The sequence below is a fragment of the Haliaeetus albicilla genome, chromosome 26, assembly GCF_947461875.1.
Source record: "Haliaeetus albicilla chromosome 26, bHalAlb1.1, whole genome shotgun sequence".
In the NCBI taxonomy this organism is placed as follows: Eukaryota; Metazoa; Chordata; class Aves; order Accipitriformes; family Accipitridae; genus Haliaeetus; species Haliaeetus albicilla.
The window spans coordinates 6,897,975-6,917,707 of NC_091508.1; the positions used below are offsets into that span (position 1 = coordinate 6,897,975).

At 54.9% G+C, this 19,733-nt stretch overlaps 1 protein-coding gene across 6 annotated transcripts in view; it reads right to left on the reverse strand.

Moving 5' to 3' along the window:
- Window positions 1-19,733, reverse strand: part of PPFIA4 (PTPRF interacting protein alpha 4) — a 60,551-nt gene that overhangs the window by 20,299 nt on the left and 20,519 nt on the right. For 5 of the 6 annotated variants that reach the window (XM_069771950.1, XM_069771949.1, XM_069771948.1 and 2 more), the window contains exons 2-9: window positions 12,184-12,996; window positions 4,065-4,166; window positions 3,774-3,938; window positions 3,081-3,155; window positions 1,850-1,945; window positions 1,185-1,406; window positions 598-744; window positions 336-474 (exon numbers count right to left, since the gene is read on the reverse strand). In XM_069771950.1, the coding sequence (XP_069628051.1) occupies window positions 336-474; window positions 598-744; window positions 1,185-1,406; window positions 1,850-1,945; window positions 3,081-3,155; window positions 3,774-3,938; window positions 4,065-4,166; window positions 12,184-12,420 (1,183 nt within the window). In that variant the 5' untranslated portion in view covers window positions 12,421-12,996. Of the gene's footprint in view, window positions 1-335; window positions 475-597; window positions 745-1,184; window positions 1,407-1,849; window positions 1,946-3,080; window positions 3,156-3,773; window positions 3,939-4,064; window positions 4,167-10,096; window positions 10,485-12,183; window positions 12,997-19,733 lie in introns of those variants that run through there. The other variant, XM_069771951.1, reaches the window with a different exon arrangement.

A 19,733-nucleotide genomic window follows, 5' to 3' on the forward strand; every position in this document is an offset into this window, starting at 1 on the left:
CAGCCTGGGTCTTTCCTCTTCCTCCTCATCCCAGAGTGGTCCCAGCACAAGCTGAAGGCTGTCCACACCGACAGGGCCATCTCTGCCTTGGAGAAAGGAGCCGAGGGAAAGGAACAAACGCCACGCATGCAGGACACATTGAGAACTTTAAAAACGGTGCATTGTCCCTGCAGCCATGGGGAAGGCAGAGGACAGCAAAGCTCAGAGGTTAGGAATGAGAGCAGGGTGCCTTGGGCCTGCCAGGGACTCCATCACTGCAGGGGAGTTGCCAGTCCTGCCTCTTCCTCTGGTTCCCGCACTCCCTTCTGGCTCTGGTGCCCAATCACCCCACACACTTGCCTTGGTGAGTGCAGCAATGCGCTGGGCCAGCTCCGCTTCCACCTCGGGCAGCGTCTCTGCCTTCCGCATCGTCTGCTGCAGCTTCTGCTCTGCCAGCTCCAGCAGCTCCTGCAGGTGCCTGGCTTTCTCCTCACACTGCAAGACAGGGCAGGATGGGTGGCCGGCACCAAGGCTTGCCTGCTTTTCCCATCCTCAGCACCCACTTCTCCCTCCCAAGTCCCCGGGGTGGTGGGGAGTCTTTGGGTCCAGGTTCAGTACCTGGCGGTGCAGGGACTCCTTGTTGGCCAGCTCGCTTTCCAGCTTGTCATTGAGGTCATGGATGGAGGTGGCTTCTCGCTGGGCTGCCAGGTAGCGTTTCTCCAGCGTGGTGATCCTCTCCTCCATGTCCTCTTTCTGAGCCAGTGCCTGGGGAAGTGATGGGGCTGTCACATCCTGATCTGTGACCACCAATTTGGGAATAACTGGGCCACCCAGCTCCTGCAACCCCCAAGTCCAAGCATGCAATGAAAACCCTGCTTCACACAGGGATGAGGGACAGCAGAGTGGGAGAGTGATAAAGGGAGAGTCAAGCAATCACAGAGAAGCCTTCTAGCATGGACACAGCTCACTGCCCCAGGTCTGCAGCACACCTGGGTATCTCGGTGTCTGCTTATAACCTCAGAGAAGTCCTGCAGATGGACTTGGGGACAATCTCCCAAAGGCAGTGGCCTCTTTCAGGGAACACAGGCCTTCACCCTGCATACAACAGGAGTTACAATCCCTTCCCAGCCCAGAGCATGTGGAAGCTGCTGTGAATGTCTCTGCAACTGCAACTGGCTTGGCAGTGTGAGAGGGCAGTGTCTAACCTCTCTGAGGTCCCTCTGGTACTTGCTGCTCATCTCCTCCGATTTGATCAGATCCTTCCTGGCGGTGCCCAGATCCTCTTCCAGCTCGGCGACACTGGCAGCCAAAGCAGAGATGCGCTCCTTGGCCTGGACCACTTCGAAATTCTGCTTCTCCAGGAGTTCCTGCAGCTCCACCACCCGCCCTGCCTCATCATCCGGGTGGACGGAGCCATTGGAGAGCCGCTGCAAGGCAGCAGAGAGGGAGGCGGATGCCAGGCTGCCCCAAAACATGGGCTGGCATTGCCTGCAGCTATGCAACGGGAGAACATGGCCCTGCAGGGACCCAGTGAGGTGGTGGGGAGTGGAGACATGGGGCTCTGGGACCCCCTGTCAACAGTCTCCGCTAGCCAGGTATGTGGCTTCTCACAGGTACGATGGAATAGGGATACCTGAGGGCTTCCCAGAGCATCTCTGAGAAGCAGAGTCCCTAGAAGCATCCAAGCAGAAGCACAAATTCCCCTCCACTCAGAAATAGCCTGTATCCACCAGGAAGGACATTTCCCAGGGGGTTGTACCCCAGGGGAGAGGGAAAAAAGTTTTCAGCACCCTGGAGCCAGCAACAAAGGAGTTGGAGAAACAATGGCCTCAGTAAGCATGGTCAGAGTAGGGATTTCTGGGGCGCTCACCTTCCAGGGAAGCTTCTGTGCTGACTCCTTGGTCTCCCTCTCATCCCGCTCACCTGCTGGGGTCTCCCGTGTAGTGCCTTGCTGCAGAGCCGTCACCTGCATGACAACAGGGCTTAATGAGAGAAAGCAGATGAGACCAGCTGGTCTGGCCATGGGTGAGGCCAGCCCTGGTGCACCCAGGTCTGCAACCAGCTTCCTGCTGGCTTCCTCCACTGTCATATTCAGCTAGTGCCTATGGCTGGGGAGGAACTGGAGGGATAGGGTGAAGAAGAGAGGGCATGCAGAGATACTGTCAAGGCTCAGCACTGATGGAGGATGAAGCCTATCCATCCTGCATGGACAGAGCAGTGCTTGCTACAGCACGCAAAGAGCCTGAGCCCAGCAGTATGGTTTTCCTGGTGAGCCCTCGGGGACCTGAGCCCTGCATCCCAGGACTGCCTCCCAACTCATTTCACTAGTTTGCAGCCAGCCAGACTCCAAACCTGGTGCAGACATAGCCAGCAGGAGCAGGGGATATCCACCGACATCGCACCCTGTTCTGCTGGGGGAGGATGGGGAAAAGTCCCTCCTGCAAGGTAACCGAAGGCCAGGCACTGCCTCCCCGCTGAGCCTGGGGAATGACCACAAGACACATCCTGGGAACTGGAAAGAGGAGCAAAATTTGGCCAGGCAGAGGCTATAAGGATGGATCTTTACTTTTGGCAGTAGTGGCTGGGCACAAACTTCAGGAAGGAAAACAGGGTTAATATCTCTCCAAGATGAAAAGGGCTAGATGCTGGGGACAGCAAAGTCCCTATGCCAGGGCCCCAGCAAGGAAGGAGATGGGGGATGCAAGATGAGGTGCTTGGATCAGCAAGGTTTGGGTCTCTGCCGAGGCAGGGAAAATCCCAAGTCACTCAACCCCCCTGAAATGATTCAAGTTCAGGTTGCTTCTGTCAGTGAAATGAACACCAAACAGCAAAACGACAGAGGAAACCTTGCCTGCGAGACAAAAGTTTTCAGAATATTTACACAGTTTCCTTAAATACAGACAATGCTTCATCTAAATAGCTATTTTAGAACAAAAGCCTTACATTTAAAATGCCCAAATGCCATTTCTCTGGTCTGCATGATAATTTGAAGGTGGTATTTCAGCAAATTCAACATGAATTCACAAATGTATCACGGAGCAGTCCGAGCCCACCGGGCACCCCAGCAAAGGCCCAGGGTAGGCTGCCCAAATACCTCTTACCTGCCGATGGGCATCCACGAGCTGCTCCTCCAAGGTTGCCACTCGCTCTAAGGCTGCTCGCAAGCGTTCCCTGACCTGCAGTCATGTAAAACAATGGGAAGGGCCATTATTAATCCATGATGAGGGTGCCCAGGATCTAGGCAAGCTCCCAGCCCCTTTTGTCTGGCTGACAGCCAGGCTTAGGTGGATTCACATGCAGGGCACAGGCTCAGGGATGCTACAGCCCATCACCTGGGAAACCAAAAGCATGTTGGAGAGGAACAGCCTGGGCCAAGTTTTCTCTTGGAGACCTATGGCCAGGATGGCTTGAAGACATCTTTTAGCAGAGGAAGGAGATACTTGAGGCAAATGAATCAGGAGGAACAACAAGAGTCGTAACGCAAAGACTGAACCAGGGTACCAAATGCCAGTGCTCACCACTGCCATGTGAGTGACCCAGGGAAGCAAGTTCCCCGTCCCCAACAGCCTCAAACCCACAGCATCCACTCGGCAGCCCCACCAGCTCCTAAAATAAGGGTGCTGCAGCTTGCAGGATTTCCAAGACCTTCCTCCTGAGGGACCCCATGTCACCACCCAGCTTAACAAAAAAAAATGGCATCCAGCGGGAGGGAGGAGGAGGGTTCGGAGAAGGTCAGCTCTGAGCAGGGGATGCTCATGGAGCGAGCCGGGAGAGGTCCCAGCAGCCTGTCTCACCTTTTCATCTAGTGCCTTGTGATGCTCAAAGAGTGACTTGAGCGCCTTGAGCACCTCGACCTCACTGGAAACCCCGGACGGCGACTGGGCCTGACGCTTGACCACGGTCATCCTCAGGGACCGCTCATGCCTTGACACCAGGCACTCCAGGTGCTCCAGCAAGAGCTGCAAGAGGGCAAGTGTGAGGCTCTCACCACCCTGGGGGCTGTCAGTGCCGATATTGGCCCAGCAGCCTGCAGTGTCCCACATTTCTGAGGACTAAAATCCAGACAGCAGGTTTTATATGCTTACCCGGGTGTTATTGCGCTCAGCTTTCAGCTCTGAGATCTCCTCTTCCCTCTCCAGGAGCTGCTCCCGGCATGCACTGAGCTCCCGTGTCAGCGTTGCAAACTCCTGCAGAAATCAGGGCACGGCCGTGAGCAGGGAGAGCGGGATGGAGACAGAGCCAGCATTCCAGCCCCACTGTCGGGACCTCCAGCACAGAGCATTTCCCATCTGAATCCAACCAGTGAGAGATGGCGACACCAAGGGGAACACTGAGAAATCGGTGGAGAAGCATAGCCAGGCTGGGAGGTGATCTATTCCTGGCTTCCCTAAGTGCTTTGGACAAAGAAGAATGCAGCATCCCAATATTTATCCATTTGGTCTGATGTCCAGTGACACAAGAAACCCCTCTACAGCTCCAGAGGTGCTCGATGGCATTTAAAGCATACCAGTCAAGGCCACCAGCATGCTCCCATCCCCACTGTCCCCTTGATGCAACACAGCAAAGCACCCACCTTGGAGCATCCCATCAGGCTAAAACTCACTGCAAAGCCACAGCTGGCCAGGATGAGTCCCCTGCCCCTCAGCCAGCCTCTGCCACAGCCTCAGGACCTGGCATCATCCAAAATCTCATTCCAAAGGAAAGAGCAAGATCTGCCCCAGTCCAGCATGTGGGGCCCCATCGAGCTTCTTATGGGACACCCCAAGCCCCAAATCCCAGCTGAGAGAGATGGGGAAGAGCAGGAGACGTGGCAGGTGCCACCAGTCCTTGTTCCAGTCACCGGTCCCTCCAGGGAGGTGACAGCCAGCGAGGAAGAGCCATGCGCAGAGTAATGCCAAAGCAGAGCTGCAAAGCCAGCACATCCTTTGGGATATGATGGGCTCCTCAGGAACAGAGCAATATCACACTTGTGACTGTGTCAGAGGGGGAAAGAAACTTGCTTTAAGTTCCTAGGATGCAGGAGAGTCCATTTTCCCTTAAAAAATGAAACCCAAGCACCTGGGTTACCCCAGGAACAGTCTCCCATTGCTCCCAGTTGCTCTTTCAGTCACCAAGTGGTGTCAGGACTAAGTGACATTTTGTAGCTGGGATTTTTGGGGGTGAAAAATGCAAATGTGGAAATGCTTCGTGAATTTACACCAGTTTCACAGCGTTGTTGAGAAGAACTTAAAAAGGAAAAGGGTTTCAGAAGAAGCTGAGAAGGATTTGGTTGAGCATTAACAAACCAAATTTCAACTGGGGGCTGAGAGCTGTTTTACAGCATGAAATTTTCTTTCACTTTAATTCCCAAGTTAAACAAATAAAAACCCTTCAAACTGAAGCAAAATGTTGAGGCTTAGGTTGAATCAAATGCTCTGCTCAGCTCAAAGTGAAACCTCTTGCGACAGCTGACGTCCCTCCAAGAAATCAAGAGCTTTTTAATCTCTGTTTGTCTCAGCTAGATTTTCCCTCTCCCTTCCCAGCTCAAACTGCTCGCACTGGTGTGGTTTTTAGCCTGGGGTTGGTGGGGACAGTGGCGTCACTGGTGATGCTGAGACGCCACAGCGGGACAGGACCCAAGCATGCTGCAATGTGGAGGAAGGGAAAGAACAACTGCAGTGGCTGAAGTCAGTCATCAACCCTATAAATAGCTGCTTTTCTGCCCATCACCATGCCTCAGGGCTGCTGCCACCTGACATCCTTGCTCCAGCATCGCCTCAGGGCCTGAGTGCCCTGGCTCCTTTCCAGGCCCAGTCCTGCCCCATCACTTCCCCAGGGACCACTCCAACCCTGGGGTCATCCCTGTCCCCATCACTTGTCCCCCAAATCAGTCACAGCACCCCAAACCTCTGTCACCAGCCTCTGCTGTGCCCAGGCACTATCCCACGCTTGCTCTTGGACTATCCCACAGCCCCCAAAGCTCAGCGACCCCACTGCAGAGCCAGTTCCCCCAGGAGACTGCTGTGCCAGCCAAGCCTTTCCCAGAGCTGTGCTCTCCCAGCCAGTGGGGATTACGGCTTGGCACAGCCCAGCGGCACATGCATGTGCGTGCGCACCACTGGGTTATGCAAGCGCTGTGTGCAACAGCAAGCAGCTTGCGAGCATCCCCGTGGACTATATTGGTGCTGGGAATGCCGGTGAGCAGAAAGTGTGCGAGAGCGGCAGCGAGAGGTGCCAGATTAGGTACCCATGCACCGCTGGCTGCTTCAGATTTAGGAACACGTCACTCCCCCGGAGTCTCTCAATACGCCAAAAGACAGGCAGCAAGGCTTAAGGAGCTCAGCAAAAACAATCTCGCAGCCATGATGGCCCCAGGAATGTCTTTCAGCAGCCCAGGCTATAATGGCAGGTGACATATTGGCTGTGGACAATCTCCCAGCACCGGGGCAGGGACCCTGTGGATCAAAAGCCCCAGATCTGCAAAGGGTGGAAACCTCTTGCTCTGCCCCATGGCTGACAGGGGAAACTGGGGCTGCAGACGTGGATGCTCTCTCCACTGAGGTGAACAGGGCTATGTGTAGCGTGGAACAGATGGGACAAGGCATCAGAGGCAGCAAGGGAAGAAGGATGCCACATTGGGGACAGTGATCACCAGTGCTCAGCCCTCCTCAGCCCACATTGCCTGCACATCCAGCCCGGGCTGGCCAAGCTGTACAGATTGCGCCTGCAATCAGGCTTTCATCCCAAAAGGCAAGGAGATTAAAAGAGAGGGAAAATCTGCTGGAGAGAGACAGGCAGCCCCCACCCCAGCCAGCCCAATGCAATCCATGGGTCAGCAGGTCAAAGCGTGGTGGTGGCAGCTCCACTCCCGGGCACAGCACAAAGCTCCTGCCCAACCCTATCCCATCAGGGTACTCCTCTCCAAGCCCTCCACCCCACCAGGAATGGCTGGCCAGATCCTGTGCTGTGTGCCCCTGCAAGGCTGCCAGGCCTGGAGCATCCCATGGCAAATAAAAGAGACCATGACAACTGTCCTTCCTTGGGGAAGGCTGCAAAAAGAAGCATTTACCGCCAAAAATAGCAACGCCCCTGCAGGGAGACAGGACAGCATTAAGGGTTAGCTGGGTACACAGAGCTGGGGGCACTTGCAAGCCTGATTTTGATGCCTTGGGAATAAAAAAATAGGAATAAATTACTCCAGCACCCACCTGTAGCTATCTCCATCAGCCCCGGCTGTGCCAGATGTCTGCCCTAACACTGCCACCTTGCTTCTGGGCCACTGACAAGCACCAGACGAGTTTGGGGACCATGAGGACAAGCTGTCCCCAGCCTCTGGCTGCAGTGTCACACCGTGGAGTGCAGCTTTCACCCCCATCCACAGCTATGCCATTGCCCTAAGTCCCAGCAAAGTGGCAAAAAAGAGGATCCAGATGATTTTTCCTCTGCCCTGGCCACAGCCAGGAGTCTTCCAGGAGATGCAGAGGTGCCTGTCTCCAGCTCCGATAAGCTTTCAAACTAAGCAGGGACACCTATAAACGGATTAGAAAGTGAAGGGGAGGTGCCTGATCTTCAATCAAAGGACGGATGATAACACACAGCCCTGGGAGTCCTTGGGAGCCCTGCGGGAAGCCCAGCAGCCTGGGAAGTGGCTAATTTGTGTTAAAACCAAACCACCCAAAGTGTGACTGGCTGGGCTCAGCCCCAAGCCCTGAGGCAGAAGGGAGCAGGGTGGACAGATGCTATTTTCACCGTTGGAGCAGGGAGGGAGACCCAGAGCACCATGCAAGGTATTGGAACAGGGCATTGTGGCTCAGGGTTCAGATATTCAGTCAGAACCAGGCATGTTTGGGGTTCAGGGTCTTCCCCCGTGGCTGCATCAATGGGGAAGTCACAGGGAAGAGCTGGAGGGAGGCCAGAAACCAGCTACACGGAGATGGCTGGGAAAGCAAGGAGAGGTTTAGGAAGGACAGGGGGAGAAGACTCATAGCATGAAAAAACTGAAATGCAGAAGTCCTCAGCCCAGAACCATCTTCTGCCTTTCCCTGTGCCATCCGCAGCACAGACAAGGATGCAGCGAGACTGCACCAAAGCGAACAAAATTCCCCCATTTGTGGCAGGAGCATGGCCGCTGCTCCAATGCACCCAAGCATTGGGAACAAACTGGCTCCAGCTGCAGGATTAATGAGATTTTAAAGCCCCTAATTGGAGTGATTGCTCCTGATGGGCCAGGCGTGCAATGGAGGGTGATGTGGGAAGGATGCCCACGCCGGGAAATCAGTACTGCTGACTCAGCACGAGAGGGATGGAGCCCCATCCATCTGTCTGTCCGTGCTGGGAGTTGGCAGACCCATCACCCTGGTTTCTCCTTGCTCTCCCAGGAGTGGTGCAGAATTAAGAGAAAGCCCTAAGTTACAGTCGAGGGGATAAACACAACCCCAGCAGTGTGCAGCATGGGATTACAAAGATTAAATCCTGTCGGGTAAACCCACGGCTTCGACCATCACCCACCCTCGGTACTCAGCAGTACGGTGGCACATCCTGGACCTATCAGCTACAGCACCGTGACTCTGCAGGGACCATCCATGGAGAATTGGTGTCATCCCTTCTCAACATGTGGTCACAATGTGTATTTCCACCCAGGATTGCTCAGGGAGGAGCACTGTGCAGCCGAGCAAGCAGAAATCCAACACCTCAGCTCCAACGGTTCAGCACTGAGCTGCCAGATCCCTCCATCCTTCCCCAAAATCTTGAGACAATTTAAAGGTCTTACCCAGTGGGTGCCTTCCCCCCACCTGGAGCTGCTGAGATTCCTATTTTCACACTACTTTTTGCAAGTGTTAACTCCAGATATATTTTTAAGTTAAACAGGAGAAATTTGGGATGAATGTTTGATGCCAGGACCCTCCCCATTTCCCGGGGGACCTCCAGGGAGCTCAGGGATTCTTAGGGGATCTGCCCACCCCAAAAAGCCCAGTTCTCAGCTCCCCAGGCACCCCCAAGAGGCAGCAAAGGTGCAGCAGAGTGGGGCCTGGAAGGAAGAACTGCAGGAGGTTTCCACGGCTATTGGTAGCCCTCAGTACAGTAGCCCATGTGAAATTTGGGAGCCTGTTCTCCCCCTGACACAGCTGGGGACAGGGACTCCTGCCAAGCCCCCAAGCCCTGACAGGACAGGGAGCAGTGCCATCCCATGCAGGACCCTGCACTGAACACATCTGGATACACCTGGAGCCCTGCATGTCACATCCCTGGGTGGCACCTACACCCAGAGGAGCAGGGGGGGAGCCGAGCTGGCAGATGGGAGCTGGCAGCCATGCCAGGGCCCCAGGGGGGCTGCTGAGAGCACCCGGACCCTGGTCAGGGCTTGGTCCTTGGTCACATACCTCCTGCACAAGCACGGAGGGCAGAGGGATTGGAGCTGAGAGCTTTCAGCCTGATTAAGTCGCATTCAGCACTCCCACATGAATAAATAAATCATGTAAGAAGCATTAAGGCAGCTTAGTCTCCCTGGGAAATAGTCCTGGAGTTCTGCCTTTTGGGGGCTGAGGGATGCCCCCATGGATTAGGCAGGAGGCATGGCTTGGCCACATGGCAACCAAGCCCCACACAGGCAAGGGGGAACAGGAGCTACAGGCAGGAGCATCCCTGCCTGCCCCATGCAGGGATTTGCCCCAGACAATCACATCCCCTGCCTGCCCCATGCATGGGTCTACGCCAGACACACATTCCCTGCCTGCCCATTGATGGCTCTGCCGGCACTCTGGATTCCATGCCGACACAGCAGCATCCAGCTGTCACTGTGCTCTCAAAGGATGCAAAGTGCCATGTCCTCCGCCATCATCCACCCCAACCTCCCCAGGCAGCATGTCCTCTGCATAGCCAGAGCTTGGCTCTTCGGTGACACCAGAGAAGGGCTGTAAGCCTCATGGGTGGCCACTTGATGAGCCTGGGTGCCCAACCCTGCCCCCAAAAAAGGGTTTCTTCAAGCAATCCAGGTTGAATCCTGTCCCAATGGGGTCTGTCATGTTGCAGTAAGCTCCAGGGCAAAAGGGCTCACAGAGAAGGAGAAAAAGGATGGGACAGGCCCGTGGAATGCCCCCATGCAGTGCCCTGGGGAAAAGACCCGCCGCGTCCTGCTTACCTGGTACATGCACATGCTGGGATTAATCCCATTGGGCAGGTGAGTGCCTTTAGGTTTGCTCCCCGCGTTCATGTTGAGCCCTCATCTCCCAGGAGGGCAGCCGGTGCAGCCCTGGCGAGCGGCACAGTGGGCACTGGGGGCCGCCGTGCCAGGGCACAGAGCCCCCCTGCCCATGCAGGGACAGGCAGGGCAGTGGGAGGCAGTGGGAGTTCAGGCAAATTCCCCATCTGCCGCCCACCCTAATCACATCCCTTGCTGCGGTGCAGGGAGCCGGAGGCAGCTCTGGCTGGAGCAGGGCACCCAGCGGGCTCGGGGGTGCAGCACTGCCACTGAGTCCCTTTGCGCTGACCCAGTTTGCTCCGTCTGCACGCCGCCCGTGCCGAGGCACCGAGGACCCTTTATTGGAGCAGGAGTGGAGACTAAATCCGCACGGTCCCTTAATCCGAGGCGGCTGCGGCGGGGAGGGCAGTGTGTGTTCAGGGTGACCTGGCTTGCTCTCTCCAGCACGCGCTGACAGGGGAGCCAGGAGCAGAGGGGATGTGAGCCCAAGGCACATGAGAGGTGGTAGCAGCCCTGCCTGCACCCAACACTTGGGTACATCTCAGCACATCTCTGAGGAGTAGGAACAACTCATCCACGGGGACCCCAGGAGCTCCTGGGGAAGCACTGTTGGGTTTTTGCTTTCAGCAGCCTGGCCAGAGGCAGGACCAGCCCAGCTCCGTGCATGGAGACACAGGCTGCCTTCCTCCAGAGCTGCTTTCCCCTGTCCAGAGTGGAGAAGGGATGCTGAGAGCTAGCCAGCCACCAGCCCAAGCTCTGTCCTGGCTTGTGCCACCAGTTTTGATCCATTAGTCATTTCCCATCTCCCCAGGGTGTCCCAAACCCCAGCACCCAGGCAAGGAGGGTCTGAGGTCTCGGCACTGGCACAGTCAGAATGGATATAAACATTCAAAGCTTCCTGCTTCCCCTGGCTGCTGGGCTCCTCACCACATCACACCCACAATGGAGCAGTGAAAAAGCCCCCCAAATCCTGCTTCCCCCAAGTCTGGGCCCTGGGACACTGTGTGCTGCCCCACAAGACCCCGCAGAGAAGGTGGGCAGCTCAGATCCACCAGGCACAGCTCTGTGACACTAATCCACCTCATACTCTTCTGACATGAGCATCTTTGTTTGTGGAGGCCAAGCTCAAGTCCGGGTCTCTGGAGTACCTGGAGTGGGTCCTGCAGAGCCGGGAGCAAAGCAACACTAGAAACCCCAGCAGAGCCATGGCAAGCCCTTATTTCCCTATACCCTGGGCTGCTCGCTGAGCACAGACCTCTGGCAGCCTCCCTGCCCGCTGTCCGTCTGCTCCAGCTCAGGGAACAATGGGCCCATTGCGATGTCCCAATCCCCACTCTGTACCCAGCTCTGCCTCCGGTCTCCCCTCTCAGGACCAAGCTCGAGACAAAGAAAGTCCCATCACCCCACTGGGCTGATTGGCTGATGGAAAGAAGCCTTCCTGGCGAGGGAAGTGGCAGGGAGTGGTGGCTTTGCTCCAGCAGTGGGGAAGGAATGTGGTTAATGTCCCCACGTTTGGGGACTCTCTAACTGCCAGTGTGGACTCATGAAACCAAGGACCTCCTGACATCCTGATGAGCTGGCTGGAGGTAGCAAGCCAGATCCGCTACCCAAAATGTGCTGTCTGCTCCCCAAGCACTGTTACGCAATGGGCTGTCTCCAGTGGGCAAGCATGGGTTCTGCGTCTGCCTCACTGTTGCCCTGGGGTGTCCTTGGGAAGGTTTTGCCCCTTCTCCATACCCATTCCCCTGTGCAACAGCGGGGATTGCAGTCCCACATCTGCCTGCATGGACTCACAGACCAATGAGGGGTACAGAGGAGAAGGGGAGATGTCCAAGCTGGTTGTAGCTTGGCCTGGGAGAACCTATGGGTTTTACTATTGGCATGAAGTGCAACACACCCGGCAGCATCACCGTTACCACACCAGACTGATCTTCCTAAAGGCATGAGCTAAAAATCACATCCAAGCAGCTGATCATCCTTACATGACTCAATGAAGGCTCCTGCTCATTCCAGGGCCAGATCCTTACCTGCGGGAGCGCCGAGTTGAGTTGCCTCTGGAGCTGGTCACGCTCTCGTAGGGTCTCCTGCAAGCGGCTCTGGGTGACAGAGAGTGTCTCACGGGTCTCTCGCAGGGTGTCCAGCAGCTTGTCCCTCTCATCCAGCATGTTCACCATCAGCTGCTCGAAGTCGGCATCCGCCTCAGAGCCCTGGGGGGGACCCAGAGGGTCCCCCTCGCTGATGGTGGGCATCACCTCGCACATCATGGCGGGGTGTGACAGGTGGGTGTGGGTCTTGAAGGTGGCTGGTGAGGCAGGCAGTGGGTGCTGTTGAGCCGCAGGGCCCCGATTACATTGCTACAGGCTCCTATGGGTCAGGGGAGCCAGCATGGGAGGGGGCAATGGGGTGGTGAAGGTGGAGGGGATTCCGCATCCCTTCTTCTTGGGTGCTAAGCAGAAGCTGGCATCAGTCTGGTGGGGATGGAGGGACGTCCTTGGCACTGACAAGGCCCTTGCAGTCTCAAATCCCCCCGCTCGGCTGCTTGTCACTGCCAGGGTCCCTCGTGTCACCTCTCTGATGCCTTTCGGAGGGGGCTGCAGCATCAGTGAGCCATGGGGATGTTCAGAGGGGGACAAAGCGACCCTTGAGGACTTGTCCCAATGGGGAGCCCAAGCTGGCAGCAGCACAGGGAGGGTCCGGGGGATATTTGGGCTGCCCAGGCATGCTGAGCAGGAGTCCAGTGATGATGGGCTGTTCTCCCCAAGGCTGGATGAGATGGTCACTGCTGATGTGGGAATGTGTCTCCGTTTGGCATCACAGCTCTTCAAACGCACTGTGGTGACCTACAGGAGAGGGGGACAGAGATGAGATCCCTCCTGCTGCTCCCAAAATGTCCAGGGCACCTGCCCAGCACTCTTTTCCCCCCATCAAACCCTGGAAGGCTGCAACAGGTGGGCTCAGCACCCACAAGAATGGGCTGTGTCAGGTTGTACCACCCTGCACACATGTGCTTGCTACACTGTATCCAGTATGGTACTAAGCTGCAGGGAACAGTATCCCTGGGACCCAAAATCCTGGGCCAGGATCCCATCCCCTCCATGGAGTGTCTGGCTGCCAAGGGATCCCATGGCCCAAGTGTCCTCCAGCTGCAGAAACTCTCTGTTTGCAGAAAATCAGGTTCAAACCTGAGTTTGGCCCAAACCCAGCATGAAGTCACAGCAATAAATGAGTTGAATGACCAGATTAATGTTCAACTCCCTCTCTCTCTGTGGCACCAACAGGGACAGATGCAGTGGGACCAGTTGTTCAGTGATAACTGAACTTCAGTGCATCCTTTGTTGCTCAAACCTCTACCCAGGGCATGGAAGCAGCAGCACCCCCGAATTACTGCCCGAGCACAAGCACTGTTCCCCAGCCAGTGCCAGGCTTGAGAGGCTGGCGGGGAGAGGCAGAGCCACCAATTTGGGCAGCAGCCTGTATTTAGGCTGGATTAAAGCGTGGCTGAAACTGGGGACTCGGTTCTGGGGGTGATCCTGGTACCCGCAGCCTCGCCTTCACTTCTGCAGCCTAAAACCATCACAGACAAGGTGCCAAACGGGGACTTCTACTGACGCAGCCCTTTGGGTGAGCTTCAGCCCACTACAGCTGGATGAAGGTTCCCAGCAGCAAGGGTTGGTGTGCTGCTGTCATCCCAGCCACCCTGGGACCTGTCCACCCCTTATCACTGTCTTTGCCAGGCTTTGTCTGCAAGGGGACAAACCATGGGCAGGACTTGAGCTGAGCAACAAAACATGACATGGCAAGCACACGGCAAGGGCCACTGGTCTAATGCCGGTTATGGGGTAGTCCCCCTTAAGTTTTTCAATCTTTACAGCAGATATAATGCTCAAGGATAGGTGTGAATATCCTTATATCACTCTCTTTTCAAACCAACATACGCATAACAGACAAAAAGGACCTGCACGCAGTCATGGGCCAGATCAGCCTGTTCTGGCCCTTTGGACTAGAATAAAAGCTCATGTCTCAAACAGCTTGGCGGCACAGCAGGGCACTTCTCCCCCGTTCAAAGGCAGCGTGCGTAAGGAGATGCTTTTGTGCACACCCAGACGCACAGACACACACTGCCAGGGCCAGGGGAACCGTAGCTCTGTTCTTGGGATGACATTGGCTCATCAGCTGATGGGAAGTTTGACACAAAAAACCCTCTAAAAATAGAGAAGCTCTGGCAAAAGTACCAGCCCCACAATGTGCATCCAGCACGTTATACTGAAAGCTGGCTCCTGCACACTGGGGACATGGGACATGGTTGTCCCACAGGTGGCTGTCCAACCTCCTCCCCCTTTGCAGATTTAAGTCACATTCCTTAAGGGAGATAAAACCTGTTACGGGCATGCAATGCTGTCCTGAACCTTTGAGACTTGTTCAGGCTCCTTCCTGGCTGTTGGGACATGGATGACCGGGATAGCCGTGCACTGAGGACACCCCATCCCCACAGAATCCCTGCAAAAAGGAGGCTCATGGAGAAAACGGCATCGACCAAGGGACCATTCCAGCCCCCTGCTCTCCTTGGGTTGAGCTGGACACGAGCCTCATCCCCCTAATTAAGCAGGTAAAATGTTTTCCAGTCCTCCTTCCCCTAAGTAGCAGTCCCAGTGGTACCTACACACAAGCATGGCCATGCTGTCAGCCTTCCTGGAAGGCAGATGTCCCAGGCTCTAGGGAGACTTTGGGCCAAGAAGAGTAGAAATCAGCCTTACCCCAGGGCTAAGCCCTGCTACTTTGGATGCAAAACCCAAATGAGGTGACTTTCATGCACCATTTCACTGCTGTACCTCTGCTTGTGGGTTGAGCAGAAAGCCAGAGAGCCCCCTCCCCCTCCCCCCCCAAGCACAACATGAATGGCAAAATTAGTGATGTGGCCATGTCCCCACCCCAGCTGCTGGCAAGGGATTGAATGAATTAGCAGGTGAATTAAGACATATCAATCAAGGAGGCAAGAGCCCTGCAGGCACTCAGTGAGGGGAAATGCTGCAGGGAATGGCCAAGACATAAATCTGACGGGAAGGATGATGGGATGGAAATTTATCCCAGCTGCAAAGGAGAGACTTGCTTACCATGAAGAGAATCTGCAGACGCCAGTCCCAGCCGGGCTGTGGCAGCTCCTCACACACCGTGGACATAATCCAAGGGGCCAGACCCACACAGTCCAGGAGAAGGCACAGATTTACCCCATGCATCACCCAAGGGCTAATTTTCTTTTTGCTTCCCCCATGGTTGAGCTCATGCACAGGTGGTTGGAGGGTTTGGGTAAGCCCATGTGCTACTTTGCTTCACTGCAACCTGCTCCTGTACATAGTTTTATCCTGTTATATCTGCTGTGCTTGTGAAGGGAGACTGGGGGTGATAAGCACAGCCCAACACCTCAGCCTGGGGAGGGTGATAACAGTATCACAGGGACCTTGCATGGCACCGATGCTGGTCCAGGATGGACTCATCCCATCTCACTGGTCCCCAAAAGCATCTGTGCTCTGTCCTCCTGAGCATGCTCAGCAAAGATGTGATACAGCATAATACTGTCCGCCTAGGACAAGGCAATGCTTAGTGACTCAAAGCTCCTCCATGCCCCATGTCTTCGCTGGAGGATGGTCACATTCTGCCCTTGCATCCTGGGCTACCAGGCGTGGGTGCTATGGAGGATACACACTGTGGCATAAGGCAAGGAGAGCTGCTACAATCCTCTGCAGCTGGAGAAGCACTACAAGCAGGGATGAGACTTCCTACCACCACAGAGAGCAGCCAAAGCCCCCTTTGTCCTGGCCTGAAGCCCCCAGGCAGGTGGTGGGCAGCCAGCCCAGGGCTTTCAGGGCTCTCCACCCTCCCCGTGACACTGCTGCACCATGAGCATCCCTCTGCCAGTGGGTCCCCGCTGGGTAAATCCAGGCTGATGCTCTGCCACCTCTGAGCATGGCTCTGGAAACAATTCAGCCACTTGTGCCCATCTCCTGGCTGAAACCACAGTAGACCCCAACAGTGGGAAACTCCCTGCACTGCAGAGGCACTGTCCATATCCATAACTGCTACAGACAGACCCTGAGCTGCTTCTAGCACCCCTATCGCAGAGCTGTCCCGCCAACAACCACTGGGCAACTCTCCTACCCCATGGACTTGGGAGTGATTATTTCTGGATTCAACCACAACAGCTTTCACTGCAAAACCAGAGCAACAGCAAAACCACAAGCACCAGGAGTTGCCCAGCTAATGGGAAGGACCATCATCTGGGGTCAGGGCAGTTGCAAAGGTTTTATTTGTGATAAATTCCAAGTGAGGAAGCCAGGACCAGGCTGGGTTTGATACCTGCTGTCTTCAAGACTTTTGGAGCGGGAAGTGTGTTCGGTGAGCAAGAGGCACGGGTGAGCATGCAGGGGTGTGTGCACACGCAGGGACATGCACATATGCAGCAACATCCACGCATGCAGGGACATGCACACAAGTAGGAATGTGCATGTGTCCGGGGACGTGCAGGAACATGTGTGCAGGAAGGTCCTGCCTAGGGTCAGCTCCCCTCGACACGAGCATCCCCTCATTTCTCTACCAAAGAACAAAACCTTGAGATTTTCTCCATTCTCCAAAAGCAACAGAAAATCACCCATTCCCATGCACCTCTTCCCCCAGGAGCCCAGCTGGCAGTTGCATACAGAAGATGCTGTCCCGGCATAGCAAAGCTCAGCATTTCTTAGGCAGACCTGCATATCCAACCAGTCACTTTTAAGAACCTTGGGGATGTCAGTGTGGATGACAGCCCAAACACATCACACACTTTGCCGGTGACTTTAGCAGCAGCAAGGGCAGTCTGAAAGCAGGCCTTTGGCACTGAATGTCTGAGCTTGCTCACAATTAGCAGCAAAACGCTGCCTGTGAATCTCCACCTTTCAACTGTATCTGGTAAAACTATGTAAACGCTGCTGCCTGGGTTTAGAGGGCCTTAACTGATGGGATAATCATTGGGTAGAGGAGTGAGGATGCAAGGAGACAGCTGGTGAGCTGAGAAAACAGACACTGCGCAGCTCTAGCCCTTTGCTGGGTATTTTTAGTCCCGCGGGGCTGCCAGGCACAGACTTGCTGGAAGCAGGTTTGTTGCCAGTGAAAACGTGCTTGCTTTACTATCCCTGCCCCCCCCCCCCCCCCCCAAAAAAAAAGATGCTTTCCCCACTCTTTGGGATGGAAAACAGCACAGGCACGCGCTGCCTGCTTGGAGATGCCGGTTTGCAATGATGATGCCCAGACATGGAGCAGCTGATGGAGAGCAGAGGGGGGTTTTTTGCCCTTGAGCTGATTATTTGCTTGGCACGACTCTGTAGTGAGCCAAGCTGCCTGCAGGATGCTCGATCCCAGGGAGCACCCTGGCTTTCCTTTTTCCACCAGGGCAAGAAGGACACCCAGCATTTATCCACACACAAAACTGCCTGTGCACCAAGGCAGAGACAGGCTTGCTTTTTTTCTCTGAACAGCTTCACTCTCATCTCAGACCTGACAAGAGAAAGAAAAAAACCTCTATGGCTCTGTCAGCAAGATCATCCCCCCAGCAGGCAGCTGGCAAAGAGGGTTTAACGCACACCTCGGAGGCAACAAGCTCGCAGAGATTGATCATCCCATAAAAACGTCAGTTTGATCTTTTCCGCTCCTAGAAAATCCTCATCAGCCGCCCAACCTGGCCTCAAAAGAGCAGAGCAGTCAGGGCGGCAGAGCCCACACCAGTACTCGTTGCTTCCAGCTCACTGGCATGAGGACGGCTTCCCCTCTGCCAAACTGGCCAAAGATGGGATTCCAGCATCCCGTGCTGACCCCCTCCCAGCCAGACCCAGGAGGAAGAAGGAGGGTGATGCCCTTTTGCTATTGTTTTTTCCTTGCAGGACTTCTTTTTTCACCTTTTCCTTGTGATGCTGCATTAAACGTGATTACATGGACAGGCTCTAAAAGTGTCCTATCTTCACATTTCCAGCAAGCTCGTCCCAATCACTGTTCCCGCAGATGGAGTCATGTACCACCATAAGTGCTTCCCACTCTCGTTGACATCAGACACCACTTTGGAGCAGCCAGGACATGTTGAGCCACCGATCCTCCTGGTCTGCCCTGAGGAAGGTCAGTCCTGACCCACCAAGCCATGGAATGGCTTGTGGATGGCAGAGCAGGAACATCCTCAACATCTCCACCAACCCACGGAGCCCGCTTTCCATTTTACCCTTGGTGGGAGATACGGTAATTAGAGGCTGAGAAAATGGAGATTATTCCTGCATACAAGACAAAGAGGATGCTGAAGTGCCCTGGCTCAACAGTGGTGTCCTGGTTTCAGCTGGGATAGAGTTAACTGTCTTCCTAGTAGCTGGTACAGTGCTATGTTTTGAGTTCAGTATGTGAAGAATGTTGATAACACTGATGTTTTCAGTTGTTGCTTAGTAGTGTTTAGACTATAGTCAAGGATTTCTCAGCTTCTCATGCCCAGCCAGGGCACCTGACCCAAACTGGCCAACAGTGTATTCCATACCATGTGACGTCCCATCTAGTTTAGGAACTGGGAAGTGGGGGGCAGGGATTTGGGGCTCGGGGACTGGCTGGGTGTCGGTCGGCGGGTGGTGAGCAACTGCCCTGCGCATCATTTGTACATTTCAATCCTTTTATTACTACTGTTGTCATTTTTTTAGTGTTATCATTATCATTATTAGTTTCTTCTTTTCTGTTCTATTAAACCATTCTTATCTCAACCCAGGAGTTTTACTTCTTTTCCTGATTTTCTCCCCCATCCCACTGGATGGGGGGGGAGTGAGTGAGCGGCTGCGTGGTGCTTAGTTGCTGGCTGGGGTTAAACCACGACAAGTGGAAATTGCCGTTTTAAGCGCAAAGACTAGAAATGGAAATCTTCACCCATGGCAAGTCTTGGAGATGCCTTTGCCACATCCTCATGTGGGCCACAGGCTGAGATTCCACCTCCAAGGCATTTCTGCCCTGAGATTGCAGGAGAGCTGCTACTTGTGCCATGGTGTCCAGATGGGGCTTGTCTGCATTGGAGATGGCCAGCTGAGCTCCACATGTGCCAGGAGCTCCTTGTCAGGGCCCCTCTCCATCCTTCCTTTCCTCCCTCTATCTCTGTGCTTAGGCATAGATCCCTACCTATATACTCCACAGGTTTCTTACAGTTTTACAAGCCTGGACCGGAGCAGCCCCTTCTGCAAGCTCAAGCACCCTGGCTTCTCCATCCTGGGTGATCCACGGGGAAAAGCTGCCTTTCAATAAGAAAACTAATTGGCAGATACAGCCTCATCCCAGCATCTCCCCTGAGTCCTTACATTTACTCCTGGGATGCACTGTGGTCTCTGGGGACCTCCAGTCCCTGAGAAGGACAAGGAAGATCCAATTTACCATGGGGCCCATATGGTGATGGTGCCTCCACATTCCTTAATGCAGCCCCGCCAACGGCAGGGTACCGCGCAGATGGTACCCGGCTGATGCCAGGGACAGTCCGTGGCCAGGACGCCCAGGGATAATAAGGGAAATGAGGCATTCTGGCTAGAAATAAGGTGCCAGT